Genomic DNA, 16,240 nt, shown 5'->3' with positions numbered 1-16,240 from the left:
AACTGAGACCCCTGGAGGGAGAAAAACATGTAATTGCTACTTGAAACATACTAATTTTTCTGTAACTGACTTCATAAATGAGTGACTGACTCCAAAAAGCTGTAGAAGGCCATTTCGAGCTCTGTGTATGCACCACAGAAAAATCACGACAGCTCTGCCAGCCTCTAGTATCAAAAGAACCAGTTAGAATGCAGCTATGTTGAAATAGGCAAGAATTTCTTTAAAAGTAAAAGTTATATGTGTTCTTTGTACTCTCTGTGGTGGTTAAAGTACTTCTGAGTATTTGTTTTCAAGTTACAGGGGCAAAATCCAGCAGTTTAATAGAATGGCTTATGCTGACGTGTGAGCCATTCCCACCCCAGAGATTCAGATTCAGTAGGTAATGGATGGCCTGAAACATCTGCATCTTTGGTGCTGATACACAGAGCACCAGGTCACAGTCGGCTGCCAGTACAATATTATACTAACTGTTCAGTGTGCATCTCCGTCACATTACTGTCTATATGCCCCTATAGTATATTCGTTCTTTCTCGTCATTCTTAATGTTATTAGACCCATATTAAAGCTAAAAAGAAGTTTTCTGTTAGGCTTTATAATACATAATATATAGCACAGGACTCTGCACATGGCTTGTGTGTGTGCATAACATCTATTTGTAGATTTATGTGCACAGGCAGTATCAGGGTTCTATTTGTTTGTTTATTTAGGTTCATTGTTTTTGATTCAAACCTTTTACTTCCAAACTACTTACTATGTGAAAATTCAGCAGAATTTCTTCAAAAATCAGCTTTCTGGTTAAATGAGTCATATGTGGTAGAGTCAGCATGGAACATACTAGAAGCGTTCTTATGCATGAGTATGACTCGTAGTCTGCCCTCACTGACTGTGACGCTGAAGATGAGCACCAAATGGAATTCATAAGTGCCATTTGGACTGCAAGTATTTTCCAAGTCTTTGATCAGTGGCTCCCTCCCTTCATTCCAGGCCCTTCGAGCCCATGGAGAATCAAGAGGCCCTCAAGTAGGTTCTCTGAGTCTAATACTGGGTTGTAGTTATTAAAACTTAAAGAATGAAAACCAGCTCTGCCATAAACGAAGTCAGCAAGCTCCAGCACATTTAATCCATCACGGTGCTGGCAAGCACCACCAGTCCACACCTGAGGAGCATTTTCTAAGGTTTTTTTTTTTTTTTTAAAAAAAAAAAAGGAGCAGCGGCCGTGGCAGCAGCGTGAAGTGTGTGTGTGTGCGAAGTTGCCGGGAAGGGAAGCTAGAAAAAGCCAGTGGAAGCTGGGAGTTGGTGACAAATTGGTCCTTTAAGATACACAGGAAATACCCAGAGGTTTCTGTCTGTTTAGTAAGTTAAACTGCAAAGCAGAGACTCATGAAATGTTTACTTTGATACATCCTCCTCCTTCCCAATCCATTAAACCCCAAATACATTTCCAGAAGACAGCTCAGCAGCCTTAAAAGGAAAGAGCCCTTGAAGGTTTAAAGAGCAGACCTCAGACTCACTTTCAAAAATCTCCATTGTTTCTGGGGTTTCAGGGAAAAGACACAATGAAAACAAAACAAAACAATGGCCCCTCTGCTGCTTCTAGAAGCTGAAGTTGAGGCTTGAGAGAATTTAGAAGCATTTTTTTCACCCTTAGTGTGAAGACTCAGTACTGGCTGTCTGCGGGAACATGTGGCACGATTTTCACATTTGGTTAGACTTACACCTATTCGCAAACAACAGAATCCACCAGGCCATCTTTGTGAAATGACCCATTTTACAGAGCGTAGTGTTTTCAGAATTAGTTTTCTACTCTGCCCCACGGCCAGAGTTTTGGTGAAGTTTATGCTAATGACTTCTTTTCTCCTCCTAACCTTGCAAACTGTAGCAAACAAAACAACCAGGTTACCATGTAAAAAAAAAAAAATTGATGAGAAACCAAGTTTCCCAATTAAGGTGACCCTTACTGATGACCCTGGAGAAGTGCGTGTCCTGATCTGAATAATGGTTAATAATTGTACAGCGTGGGGCAGAAGCTTATAAAGTCTCTAATATTGGACAGAATTTCTTTTTAAAAGAAAAAAGCCAGGCAGTGGCCATGCACGCCTTTAATCCCAGCGCTTGGGAGGCAGAGGTAGGTGGATTTCTGTTAGTTTGAGGCCAGCCTGGTCTATAAAAGGAGTTCCAGGACAGGCAGGGCTGTTATACAGAGAAACCCTGTTTTGAAAAAAGAAAAGGAAAAAAAGAGAGAGAGAGAAAAGAGGACTTTACACCAAGAAAGCAAGATTGCCGTACTTTGAATCTGAGCAACACACGATTCAGATACAGGCTGATGATTCCTAAGATGATAACAACCATCCTACCATTAACAGCACAGTCATCAAACACATAGTAATAATGCATTCAAATTCTTCATGCTTGGCCAAGAGCACTCACTGCTCCACTAAGAGTGGAGCCAACTTTACACTTTCTATAAAGAGAAAATCCCTACTAGAGGGAGAAGAGGGAAATGAGAGGAAGCAGTAGGGGCGAGTTGCTAGCAAGCAGCACAAGTGATGTCCTAGGGCGAGCTGGCTTTAAAGCCAACAGTATGTAGGTAGAAGGAAAGTCAACATGTAGTGTGTAGTTGAGAAGGAAAGAGCCATTTAACCCAGCTCAGTGTCCGCTGTGCTGCCCTTCCTTAAGGACACACCATTGCCACATGGAACATGGCTGAGGTCACATGGCTGGAGCACATGAGCCCTCCTTCTTTCTCTGAACTTCTCCTTTGGAAACCCCCGATGCCACACATTGAGGCTTTGTCATGCGGGCTGCATTTTATTTTATTTTATTATTTATTTATTTATTTTTCGAGACAGGGTTTCTCTGTGGCTTTGGAGCCTGTCCTGGAACTAGCTCTGTAGACCAGGCTGGTCTCGAACTCACAGAGATCCGCCTGCCTCTGCCTCCCGAGTGCTGGGATTAAAGGCGTGCACCACCATCGCACAGCTCGCGGGCTGCATTCTAAATGAATGATTTCATACATGTCTGACTTACCTCACTAGCCACAACATATCTTGTAAACTGGAGGTTCACTGGTTGGATTCTGCACATATCCATGTTTTGCTGGGCCCACACAATGTATTCGAAGAACTGGAATTAGTTGCTAGCACGCCCTCCCTCCACACACACAGAATCTGGGGTTCTGATTTGTTGTGACACTGTGGGCCCAGCACTGAGCTCCCTGTGCTGGGGCCCTCCTCTTCCCGTGCACTCCCAGAACTCTTGCTCTCACAGCTGCGTGAGTCTGTGACCTCTGAACGACATCCCACGCCTAAAGAGGACAAAGCCTTTGTCCTCATCTTCCCAGAGTCCAGCCATGTGTTATTTACATATCAGGTGAGAAAAAAGCTCTGTCCTCAAAGTCCAAAAGCAAAGAAACGGATGTGAGAAGTGATGGATCAGAGACAAGAGGCTGAAAGGAAGCCATGGGTACAAATGACTAGGACTTTTCACTTCCTTAAAAGGGATGAAGACCTTGTTCTATCAGTTCATAGGGCGATGATCTTTAAATCTCTTTAACAGGAAATTAGAAGAGGCCTTGCATTTTAAAAGCTTCCCTGAAGACAGGGACCGGATCTGGATTATCTCATGAGGTCATTCACTCCCAGGTGTATTTCAACTGAGCAGGGAAGCAGAGTTTCAGGCCATACTTTGCAGTACTGACTAGGCAACAGAGAAATTACCCTAAAGCAGCCTTCCCTTCCTATCTCTCTACAGAATCTCGAAGACAATGACAGGAATGTTGCTCAGGGCCCTCCACGATTTTGTACCAAATGCCTTGCTGCTGTCTCAGCTGAACAAGCACTCAAGTGTGAGGTCAGAGGGCAGGAAGAATAGCACCCCCGAATGACAAATACATGACTTAAGAACTACACTTTAACTTCAGAGAACCCCAGGAATGTTAGGGCATGCCTGCAATTTCAGCACTCAGGAGATCACTGAGTTCAAGGCCAGGTTAAGCCACGTAGTCAAGCTCATTCTCCAAACAGGGAATGGCTGGATGATTTACTTCAGTGGTACACTGCCCTTCTAAGCTTGCACAGGACCCTGGGCTTCATCCTCATTGCTTCAGATGACACCAAGACTCAAGAGAAAGGCACTTTTTTTTTTTTTTTTAAGCTTTGAGCTCTAAGGGAAGACATTTTACAGCTTCAGCCTTCTACTGAAACGTCTCTGCAATTTTCCTGCCAGTTCTGCTGAGACTGACAGGGACAAAAATGAATGGAGATGGTGGCAAGGTGCTTGGGAATTCAGAGGAGAAGAGAGTATAGAGGGAGACTTCCCAACCTGTTTTTGGGAAACTGTATTAATCTGAAGCCGGAGGAACCAATGCTAAGCGGTTTGGGATTTGGGGTATACCACCCTAAACTGTCAGGAAGGATAGGAGGTCAATAATGGGAAGTCTGCAGAAACATCCCAGAATAAACATCTGCCTTACTTGGCAAACTGTCTCCGCCTACTTGCGGAGGTGACTTCATTTGTCATTTCAAAGAATTACAGCCTAAAACCGTACCCATATAAGCATCTGGAACTGGGCAGTTTCACTCCCTAAGCAGAGTCTTATCATGGTCTCTGAAATCTCCAGCTCTGCTTAGTGTCCTGCTCTGAGCCGTGGGAGAGACAGCTGGGTACACTGGGTAACAGCATCGAGTCCTGGGTCTGACAAGATATGGAGAGCAGTTCTGTTTTGCCAATCAGACAATAAATGAAGTCAAGCAACTCCCTCAGCCAATTTCTTTGCAAAAGGGTAGTATAAATTACATGCTATCTGGACTCTGACACATGAATGAGAGAATATACTCACTTAGCACTGCACTTTGGAGCCAGAGTTTTCACAATGTTTATAAAGATTCAAAAGACGGCCAGGTGAGTGAAAGGTCATGAGGATATTTGAGGAACATGGAATAGTTGGCTCACACCATGCTTGCGAATGGTCATTTTAAACAAGGATGAGGCTAGAGACCCCATGAAAAGAATCAGGTCAGAGTGACTGGAGTAGAAAGGATGAGCTATGTTGAGGCACTCTCACAACTATGGCTCCCTGATGAGACAGTGGGGCAGGCAGGGGCTGCTGTGCACAAAGCCAGCTGTCTCATGGGGAGCCTGATCCCCAAGCCTTGGATTTCAACCAGCTGAACTAACTGGTAACAGATAACCAACAACACGTTCCCTGCCTGCAGGCCAGCAGTCTTACAAGGACACATCATGAGAATTTTAACAAGATGCAGAACACAGGATACACTTTAGTGTTACCGAAGAACATGTAATATTTTAAAATTTGGAGAAACTGCAGCTACTCTGTTTATTCCAATTTATAAGTCAGTTCCACAGCCTGACAGGTCTGAGCTTTTATCGGCCCCTCTCCTTGATGACGTAATGAGTATCTCAAACTAATTTGGCAAGACTGGAAGAGCTCGCACCTAAAGACAAGTCATCGTTCCTTAAAGAAAGCTCTTACTGCCTACCTGGTGTGCTATCAACAGACTGTACACACTGGAGAATGTCTACATGCCTTGCAGAGCATGTGGTCATGCAGGTCAAACAGTGAATATGATTGTCGGTAGGATGGACTGACTCTGCCAATGCTATAGTGGATAAGGGAGACCCAAGGAAGTGTTTGAGGATGCAAAGGATTCTAGGGAAAGAATTCTAGAGAGGCATTATTTGGGATGCTGAGGTCAGGGTTTGAGACCTCTACCGAAAGCCTTTGGGTACTATAGGAAATGATCAGAACAGGACAGGATCAAAGAGACTCTGAATCAGGGCTGGGCTGATCAGAGACCCTCTGAGTGGCAATACCACAAGGATGTTGGTAAGAATCCGAGTCATGAACTTCCTATAAAGATAGTTCTAGCCTGACGTCAAAATCCTATAGGCCAAGGGGTAAGGCAGAACATGGAAACAAGAAAGGACAATAGAGGCAGGACTAGCTGCGGCCAGCTAGCAAACAACAGGGATCATCTGGAATGGCTTGTCCTGTAACAATGAAACCGAGCTCAACAGAGCCTCATAGGGCTAAATTAGAAACTGCCCCTCACATCTGAACAATTTAGTTCTTGTGTGTAGGAATCCAGGCAGTGTGATCAAAGTGTGCATTTCATTGTTGAGCTTGAAGGTGTTGGTGGAAATCACCAAAAGGCAGTGGAAAGCCGAGAGGAAGTGTACCACCCAGCTCCCAAATAAACCGCACATGGAGGCTTATTCTTAGTTATGAATGTTTGGCCTTAGCTTGGCTTATTTCTGGCCAGCTTGTCTTCTCTTAAATTATCCCATCTACCTTTTGCCTCTGGGCTTTTATCTTTCTTTATTTCTGCATACCTTACTTCTTTCTCCATGGCCTGTTGAATAGCTGGGTGGTTGGCCCTGGTGTCCTCCTCTCCTCTCTCACTCCTCCCCTAGTTGTCTCCTTTTGTATACACTCTCCGCCTGCCAGTGCTGCCTCTCCTTCCTTGCTCCTGCCTCTGGCAGCTCTTTATTAAACCATCAGGTGTTTTAAACAGGCAAAGAAACACAGTATCATAGAGTTAAACAAACACAGCATAAACAAAAGTAACACACCTTAAAATAACTTTCTACAACAAGGAAGAAACCAGTGGTTTTCCCTTCAGTTGCCTGAGTATGTTTGATGTGCTCCCACCACGCCCCTGAGTATGCCACATCAGCGAGGACATTCAGTTAAATTCCTAAATCCTGGTCCAGGTGGGACATGTGAATAGGTAACCACACACGGCAAGAATATATGGCTCTGTCTGATTAAACAGCTATTCTGCAGTTCCAGCCAATGAAGAAATATGACTCCTATATTGTAGATCTTCTAGTTTTGTGAAAAGTCAGATCATTTCTTTGTGAATTCTTCTATTATTAGCAAACAGTCAATTTCCTTTTAAAATAGTCATTGTGCAAGCCAGAAAAATCACACCTGGGACAGGAGTTAGTTACTCATGTACTCTTTGATCACAACTTTAGTTAAGGAAGAGTTCATAATCAACAGGCATGATCTAGAAAGTGTCCATGTCTGATTCCTGGCCAGCCTTCGGCATCCTAGAGAGGCTCAAGTGGGACAGAGAATCTGAGATAATGTGGCTCTTCAGAACTGTGGCTCTGGGGACAATGCGGCACATACTGACGTAAGCCTAACATCCAGATGTACAGAACAAAGTACAGGATTTGAGAAGTTAAGTGTGGGCCAGAATCAATGCCTGAAAACACTTGGATGTAATTTACTTTGCTTCTAGTAGGAAGTAGCATATTAATGCTAGAGAACAAAAATCTGGACCCGGGGGCAAGTTTATGAAATGTAACACGCTTAGCAAGTGTTACGGCAGTGACCACAAAACTGATTAGTTAGGGTTGCCTAGGCTTTGGAAAGCTTTGCAGGTAAGAAAGACATCAGCAGTGAAAATAAATGTTCAGCATGCCAAATGGATGGGAAGCGAAGCTCAAGGGTGCTTTGCTTGAGACTAGATAAATACAACACTCATGTATCAGGTTGTCCGCTCTGTTTTACATTTATGCACTAGAGATCTGTGAACGTGACTTTATTTGGAAATAGGATCATGGGAGATCTGATTCAGCGAAAACAGTACTGGATTATGGTGGGCCCCAATCCAGTGACTTGTGTCCTTACAAGATGACGGAACTTGTCACAGAGACACACAGTGAATGAACAGTCAGTGCAAAGGCTGACTGAGTGCAGAGCTACACTGCTACAACTAAGGGACACCGAGGACTGCTGGCAGCCACCAGGAGCTACGAAAGCCAAGCAAGCGTTTTAGGGCCTCTGGTGGAGGTACAGCCTTGCTGACACTCTGACTGCAAAATCTGGCCTTTAGAAGTGCTCAAGAAAAACATGTACCGTGCTGTAAGCCAGAGCGGCGCACTGGTGAAGCTCCAGGAGGCTGGCTTCTCCTGCCACTCATGGGCTGGAGGCATGCTAGGGTGGATCATACACTGACTTACAGTCACAGATGAGACTGACGCAATATGTAGGGTACAATTCATACAGGCCCAGGAAGCACAGCTTTATCGAGTCATGATTACCGTGTTTCAGGGGAGACTGGAGTGAGAAGTACTATGGTCTGAACATGCGCTTTAGAGCTTGTGCTTTCGGCAAACTTTGACCTGAGTTTGGATCCCCAAACCCATGTGGCAAGCTGGGTGTGGACTTGGACACACCTGTAACCCGTGTGCGGCGTGGGGACAGAGACAGGGAAATTGCTGCACCTTGTGCCTGCTAGCCTAGGCAAAGTTATTAGTTTTAGGTTCAGAAAGAACTTCTCCCCCTCAACTGAATAATGCAGTTACAGAGGAGGACACCAGCACCCTTCTTTGTAGACTGTAGTATTCTGTTAGAATCACAAAATGGACTAAAACAAGCAATATTGATTGGTAGGTAACCAAATGCAGGGTAGTCTACCGTAAGCATTTATCTCAGAGTCCAACTAAATTTCAGTCATACATTATAGTTTTTCCGTATCTCAGCCTTCCTACTCCTAGCTAGTGTCTAACTTAGTTTCTTTGTATTTGAGTAGAACTAGAAAAAAAAGCACAAAATAATTAAGATCTTCACATATCTAAAAAACAAGATTAGGTATGAATTTGTGGGGCTAGGTGCCTGCCCCTAAATTCTAACTTACAATGTTGGGTAGAGAAACATAGCATTAATTTAGTCAAGGATTTTCATTGTCAATAATTTGATGTAGGCTTTGTATATTCAAGACTGAGACTCCCTTTTCTGTAGCAGGCCCCCATTTCTGTTTGCAGCCCAAGAAGACAGACAGGTCTTCAGCAGACTCACTTCAGTAAATACAACCTCAATGACTGCATACAGTGTATAAGGCTCACCTCCAGTGGGATGCGGTTCTAGGAACCACATCCAACACACAACTACCATTACTACAAAGACCCTGGCACAAAAGTTACCTTCGTAATTCTGATGCACAGATGTGAATCCCTCACAAACATGTTATTTACTAGGAGTGGTATTGCTTTGAATCTGCCTTTTAAAAAAATTTAAATTCCACTTCCGTGGTGTGTATGTGCATGCCATGGTACACGTGTGGAGGTCAGAGCACAGCTTTCACAGTTACTCTCTCCTCTCACCGTTCGGGTTCTGGGAGGTCTTCTGGCTTGGCAGCAAGTGCCTTTATCTGACGAGCCATCCTGTCCCTATGTCAGTTTATTATTAATTTTTGGACTGAGCATGTCTTCTCATGCAAAACCCCAACAGAACATACTGCTGTTATCATAACATGCTTGCATCTTACTTACATACATGCCAAGAAGATCCTGAACTTGACTTCTAATTACTGAAACATCTCACGAAGTCTTGGGCAGGTCACAAGTAATGCCCATTAGTATTCTAAATAAATTCTAAGACATGAAAGATGTTTCATGGTAATATTACCTATTATTTAAGGACAAATGGTGCCTTGTATGTGGTTCTTAAATATTTTGTGTTTCTTAGTAGCAATATGTAAAATAATTATACCACAATATAACTTAAGAAAACAAATATGAATATAAGGCACATTATATTAAATGATATATTAGTAAAGTTTAACACATTATACATATTTTGGGAATAGGGGTTCTTAGCATTTTTGAATTCTAATTATTTTATAATATAGTATAAACCATTTCTCCTTCAAACTGCTAAAACAGTTTAGTCTAGATGTATACTGAGGTACCCAAATGAATTTATAAGAAATTACAACAAAATGTGGGAAAATTAAGTGCTAGGGAGATTGTCATTCATCCACATTTCTAATTTATGAAAAGAGTTTGTTAACCTCCCTAACCTATCTTCATAATAAATATATTCATGCGATTTAAAAGTAGATTTATATCACAATAGGACTGCTATTAGTTTGAGGTCAACCTGGGCTACATAATCTTCGCTACAGGCGGGGCCACCCTGTGAGAGTATAGCTCAAACAAACAATAACCACATAAACAAACAAAGAAAGAACATGAATCGATATCACTTGTCTGTATTTTCTCTATGGAGGGCGGGGAGATAACTGGTAAGAGCCTCTGCTACCACAAACATGTGAAGACAAGGTTGGAAGAAGGAATTACAAAGCTATCTTTTGCCCAAATTCTAACTGTAAAGACTCAATTTGAGGAGCTACTCTGTGCTTCAAAAGCAATATATAAGACCTGAGGACATTTACAGATTTCTTATAAAAGTAAAATCCGGGGCTGGGGAGATGGCACAGTGGGTAAAATGTGAGTATGAGGAGCACAGCGCGGATAAGCAGCATCGGTGTAGATGCTGCACGGGTGTGGTACCCACCTGGAAGAGCAATGCTTGGGAGGCAGAGACCGAGATCCTGGAGCCAGCCACTTACCTAGACTAGCCATGCTGGGGAGCTCTGGGTTCAGGCTGCCTCAATATATAAAGTGGAAAGAGAGCAAAGAAGACACCTGATGTCAACCTTGAGTCTCCACACATACACACACACACACAAACATACCTGCAAACACAACAACGCACACATGCATGCACATACACACACACACATGCTAAAAACAACGCAAACCATTAAAATGTTTCTGATTTAATTTAAATCTTCTCATAATTAGGTTACTGTCCAATTTTAGCATTGAACCATATTTAATATCAACTTCAAGATTGTTATATATTTTCATACTGAGCACGGCACATAAATCTTAAAAAATGTTGGCAGATGAATGGACAAATGGTTTTTAATAAAGGTATCCTGCTAGGTGAGTATGGTGATTTAGAAATTATTTTCTTTTTGGCTTAAGACACCAAAGAGCTTAAAGCTAAGCTGCCATTATGCATAATGGCACAGACAGTATGTATTTCTATCCTCTATTATCACTTCTGGCTCCGAATTTCAAACACCCTGACTACCTCAAGTATTACCTGTCGTACTGTACTGCATTTGTTTTAGGAATGAGGGAACAATTAGTAAAAAGAAAAGTCCCTCCTAAAAATATATTTTGATACTTTTAAAATCCTCCCTGTAACACTGAGTAATTAAAAAAAAAATAGAAAAACCAACATCCTCTCCAAATTAACACTATTCCTTTCTATAAGTTCTGAGCTTCATGGTAAAGTCAGGGTTCTCTCCATCCCGGAAGAGGCACGAAATCAGTGAAGAGAATAGTTATAGGCCAGCACGGTCGCAATGTGCTCCTCTCCCGTACTCCCAAAGGCGCAGCCGCCAACACTGAGTGAAAAGGAAAGGTGGAACAGAGCAGGAGAGCTAGTCAAGCCGGAGGCAAAGCTCCCCAGTTCTGCCCAGCCGAGTGTAGACATCAGCTTTGGTTCTGACATAAAGAATTAATGTTTGGGCCAAAGAGATGACCGCATCAGTAAAGGGCTTGACAAGCAAGCACGAGGGCTTGAGTTTTGGACCCCAGAACCCACACACACACACACAAAAAGTCCAGGTGCTGAGGTGTATGTCTGTAATTTCAGCTCATGAGGCATGGTGAGGGGGGACATGGAAGGATAAATGGCTCCCTGGAGTTCACCAGCTGTCACTTTAGCTCAGTCAGTCACTTCCAGGGCCAGTGACAGATCCTGTCCCATAAAATAAGGTAGAATTGAATTAAGGAAGACACAAGATGTTGACCTCTTTCCTCCACCCACACACATGTGTGTTCATACCCCCCCACATACATAAACACATACACCACATAAACCCCTACAAAAATTAATATTCTTTTCGTAATGTTCCACTAATCCCTTTAAGATGAAATCAATTTAGGTTTGAAAATAGACTATTGTGTATGTGGTAACTTACATTCCATGATATAAACAAAAGCACTTTTCAACAATTGTCCAAGCCCATATTTAAACAATTAGCCCACTCCAGGCCATCATGTCAAGCTTTACAAAATTCTGCACAACAGATTTCCTTTAAAGAATAAAATACAATTTAGAAAGCTTAAGATAAATATAAGTAAGAGAAAAGCCCAGAGCTAAACAATTCGGGAACGCAGGCTTGTCCGTGGGCAGGGGACCAGCACCTGCACCTGCTGTTTCCTGCACCTGAGGTGGCCAGAAGAAAGGAGTTCTGCTTTGTGTTTTGTTTTCCTCTCTAAGTGACAGCCTCCGAGAGTGGTTTGAGAATCATCTGGCATTTCCAACATCATGCACAGCTTCTTCCCTCCCACCCCACGAGGAATGTGTCACAGTAACTTTGCACCCACACATACGGCTCCAGGGTGGCCACTGACTGAATTGGAGTGAGCTGTTTGTGTCTGCAGCTTGCTCTGGTTAGCTCCAGCTGCAGGGAAGGGCTGGCTTTGCAGCCTTTCTATCTATTCCCTCTCTTCCCCCACCCACCTTGAACAAATGCTGAAGGCAGCTGCCACAGACTACTTGCTGAGCCCAGAAAGGAGGGGACTCTGGGGATAAAGAGGTGAACCGGCCAGTTAAAGTCATAGCTCAGTTTCAAGGTAAACAGACAATGGAAGGTGTGTGGTGTGGTCCAGACAGTCCCATTCTATGAGCTGTAGACTTAGGATATGAGGGCTGGGATCTCATATTTGTGAGACAGGCTAAGAAAGAAAAGCAGAGAAGTAGAACTGGATGTGGCTAGTTGGACCATATATCTAATACCACTTTTATTATTAACTGTGACTCCTTCATTCTCTTAAGCTATGGCCTAGTGTTCTTTAGTGGGGTATTATGTAGAAGATCTACCTCTATGCAAAAAGTGGAAACAAACACCCTGCTCTGTCATTTTATCAGCCAAAATATATGCCCTCCTTTTTTACAAATGCCTTCTGGGAAGAGCAGGGAATCCCCCCTCCCACACACACAAGCAAAGCCCTCAAAGGCTCTGACACTTAGAAAACAAAGATGCCCAAATTCTGAGAGGTGGGAGATTTGGTAAGGGTCACTGAACAGTGGTGGAGGAACTCCAGGTTCTTTCAGTGGGGCGCACTGTCCCAGGGGACAGAATGGTCTCCCAGTGGACACCTGCAGTTGAATCACTGTGTAGAGAGGTACAAACCACGGGGCGAGCGTTTACATACAGAACACTAGGGTTTTGTTTGTGATCACTCAATCTTTCTGTCAGTAGTTTAATAAAACTTGCTGTTTTTAGGAGTTACTAACGATAAGGGTATTTTAAAGGAATGCCTCGTAACTTAGGTATTTTAACATGCAAAATTCGAATTCATGTTATCAAAGCTTTACACAAAGAGAGAGGGGAGTTCTCACTAGTCGTTTTGTTTTGATTTGAGACAGGGTCTCAGTGTGTAGACCAGAATGGCCTTGAGTTTACAGAGATCTTCCTGGCTCTGCTTCCTAAGGGCTGGCATTAAAGGTGGATAAGCGGTAAAGATGGATTAACAACCACACTAATAAATGCTGTCTCATTACTTTCTTTGACAAGTTCATTTTATTTTTTTTAAAAACAAACACATAGAATTCCCAATGACCCCTTACCACCTATGAATTTATTATTAAATATATTTAATATGTTATTAAATATATAAATTTAGGATTTAATCCTCACATGATCCTAGGAGGTGGCAGAGAATGTATCATTATTCCCATCCTACTCCTAACAAGACAAAACAACAAAAACGCCCAAACTAAGGCCTAAAAAAATTGGGGGTAAGGTTTAGGACCTTTACAACTTGGGGACAGTATTATTTACAGTACAATCTGAAAAATCAAGCCAGGAGTCAGTATTATGGATGATCACTTAACAACAGCCCCCTTCTCTAGCACTTAGGGGTGTGGCCCCCACATTCACTTGCTGCAGCTATTAACAATGTGGAAGGGCTGGAGAGATGGCTCAGTGGTTAAGAGCATTGCCTGCTCTTCCAAAGGTCCTGAGTTCAATTCCCAGCAACCACATGGTGGCTCACAATCATCTGTAATGGGGTCTGGTGCCCTCTTCTGGCCTGCAGGGATACACACAGACAGAATATTGTTTACATAATAAATATTTAAAAAAAAAACCAATGTGGAAAATAGGTAAACTGGCTCCTTACCCATTCACCCTCCCTGCGTGAGGTAACCCGGATGAAGCTCTGAGCACACAAAAGTGAACCAGCCCTCTTTTCCATGTGGGCATTCAGATGATTTTTGCAAAGCTTTAGTGCCATCTTCCAGCTGGTCGCGACTGGCCCCGAATAGAGATGGGCAAGTGGCTGATTGAAGGCCTGATCCCGCACAGGCCAGAGTGTTTCCCCTTCGGTCCTAAGCCCTCTCTCCTTGTGCAATTCCATCAACTACTTACTACAACATGCCAAGCTGAGAACTTAGAGGGCATTGCAGGCTCTAGAAAGGATACCGCGGCGCACCAGCTGGACTGCTAGTGAACCACAGAAAGGGAGCTTATTGGTTTTCACTGACAACTTTGATAGAGATGAAGCATGATCAGATACCTTTAACTTCACAGTCAAGGGAAGAGAATCCCGAACATCCCAGGTTTAAGCACACCTGGAGCAGAACAAGGCGTATACTGCATTGAATCACAATCTGCAATTGTACAGTAGTTACTGGCATCTAAACAGCTGGCATTTCCTGCTCTGAGCAGTTTCACATATCTGCGAGATTGGACTTACAGGGTTGCCAGTGTCCTAGAAGATTCCTGGGCAGTGGTGGTGAATACTGACAGCTGTGCAGCCTCGGGGGACGGGGGAAGAGCCAATCTGTCGCCTTCCCACAATCCTTTACTATTCCCTTGTCTTTTAATTCCCCTTCCTTAAAAAATTAACAAAGCAAGCATGTGGCAAATATGTTTCCATTTTCCACCAAGAATGCAGACTGGGACAACTTCCCCTTCTCTTCTCTCATCCTCTTCAGCTCCACCTCCTCCCCCACCCGCATGACCTCATCCCCAGGCAGAAAGGACACCAGCTGCAGGGAGGGTCTGCCTGCACCGAGTGGGATCATTACCATCATTAGTAATGCCAAGAGGCCCAGACAGTCGTGCCGACATGTGTAGTGTGTTACAGCTCTGTGGTTGCCCCACATTCACAACAAAGCTGCTGTCTGCAAATGGAAATGCTTTGCCTTCCTAAGGCGAATGTTAAAAAGAACACCCAGATATTTCTTAGCAAATCAATCAGCCACTGCAGCAGCAGTGAGAAACCCACAAACCTGGTCACCCAGCCTCACAAGGCGTACAGAGATCCAATGATTCATCTGCAGAAAATGAAAACGCCAGATTTTTCAGTAGGAGAATAATAGAAGGTTGTTTGCAAGCGGAAAATGAAAATTAGGGAAAAACTGTATATGTGGATATACTGAAAGCCAGTGCCTTTATCTCAGTTCTTACAGACACGTGTTCAATCTTTCACACATTCATTAGTAGAACTCCATTCCTGTTAACCAATGCCATCTTAGCCCACAGAACGAGGCTCTAAGACTTTGTTAAATGCTGTGATAATTACTATATAACAAACACTTATTACTAGCTGGGTAATAGGCTGTATTTTGTTAAGACTCCACAACCTGTTTAACATACAGATAACACTATCTCCACACTTACCATTGTGGCTACAGAGGGCTGACAGAGTTCTGACCTTCCTCCTGGAGCCAGGATCTTTTCCTAAGCTCATCCATGTTCACATTTAAATATCTGTAAGCTGCTACCCAACTTAAGTCCCAACCTAGACATATATTCTGAGCTAAGGATCTCTCTTCACAATGACTTTATGACATCTCCACTTGCATAAATTAACAAACTGAACGTGGGACCTCTGCTTATCTGCTGAGAAGCAAATTCTCCCTTCAGGAAACAGTACTTCTTTCTAGAAGAGTGGAAGTCTTAAGAGACAGCCTCCTACTCTGCAACGCTACAAATCCAGAGAGAAAGCAAGCTCTGTCAGTTCTCCCCTTGAACTTATCTTGGATCATCCCACTTGATGAGATACAATGAGAGTCATTTTAAAGCACTGCTATGATCACATCGTGCTACCCAACCCCATTCCAAATATCTTTCAGTTCTTATGGTAGCTCACTCCATACAGAATGCAGCCTAGACTCCAGCTACTCTGAAAGCATGTGTGGGAGAATCGCTTGAGTCTGTAACTAAGATCCCATCCTGGACAACACAGTGAAAACCAGAGACTTTTTTTGTGTGTGTGCCTCGTGTGTATGTGTGTGTAATTTAAATGGCTAATCTTTGCCATTAGGAAAGATCAGAAATCTTTTTTTTTTTTTTTGTTTTGTTTTGTTTTTCGAGACAAATTCTTGCTGGCG

General features: G+C 43.1%; 1 protein-coding gene across 2 annotated transcripts in view; it reads right to left on the bottom strand.

Annotated features, from left to right (window-relative positions):
* Positions 1–16,240, bottom strand: part of Cmss1 (cms1 ribosomal small subunit homolog) — a 169,370-nt gene that overhangs the window by 94,366 nt on the left and 58,764 nt on the right. The window contains exon 1 of one of the 2 annotated variants that reach the window (XM_050149085.1): positions 15,528–16,222. The exons of the other annotated variant lie outside the window; for it this stretch is intronic. Coding sequence (XP_050005042.1) covers positions 15,528–15,597 — 70 coding nt within the window. The 5' untranslated portion in view covers positions 15,598–16,222. Of the gene's footprint in view, positions 1–15,527; positions 16,223–16,240 lie in introns of those variants that run through there. 2 annotated transcript variants of the gene reach the window in all.

This window comes from Alexandromys fortis, unplaced genomic scaffold (assembly GCF_014885135.2).
Source record: "Alexandromys fortis isolate MF-2015 unplaced genomic scaffold, M_Fortis_MF-2015_v1.1 scaffold_4, whole genome shotgun sequence".
Lineage (NCBI taxonomy): Eukaryota > Metazoa > Chordata > Mammalia > Rodentia > Cricetidae > Alexandromys > Alexandromys fortis.
Note: the sequence above shows the minus strand (reverse complement) of the source record. Positions and strands in the feature narration are given on the sequence as shown.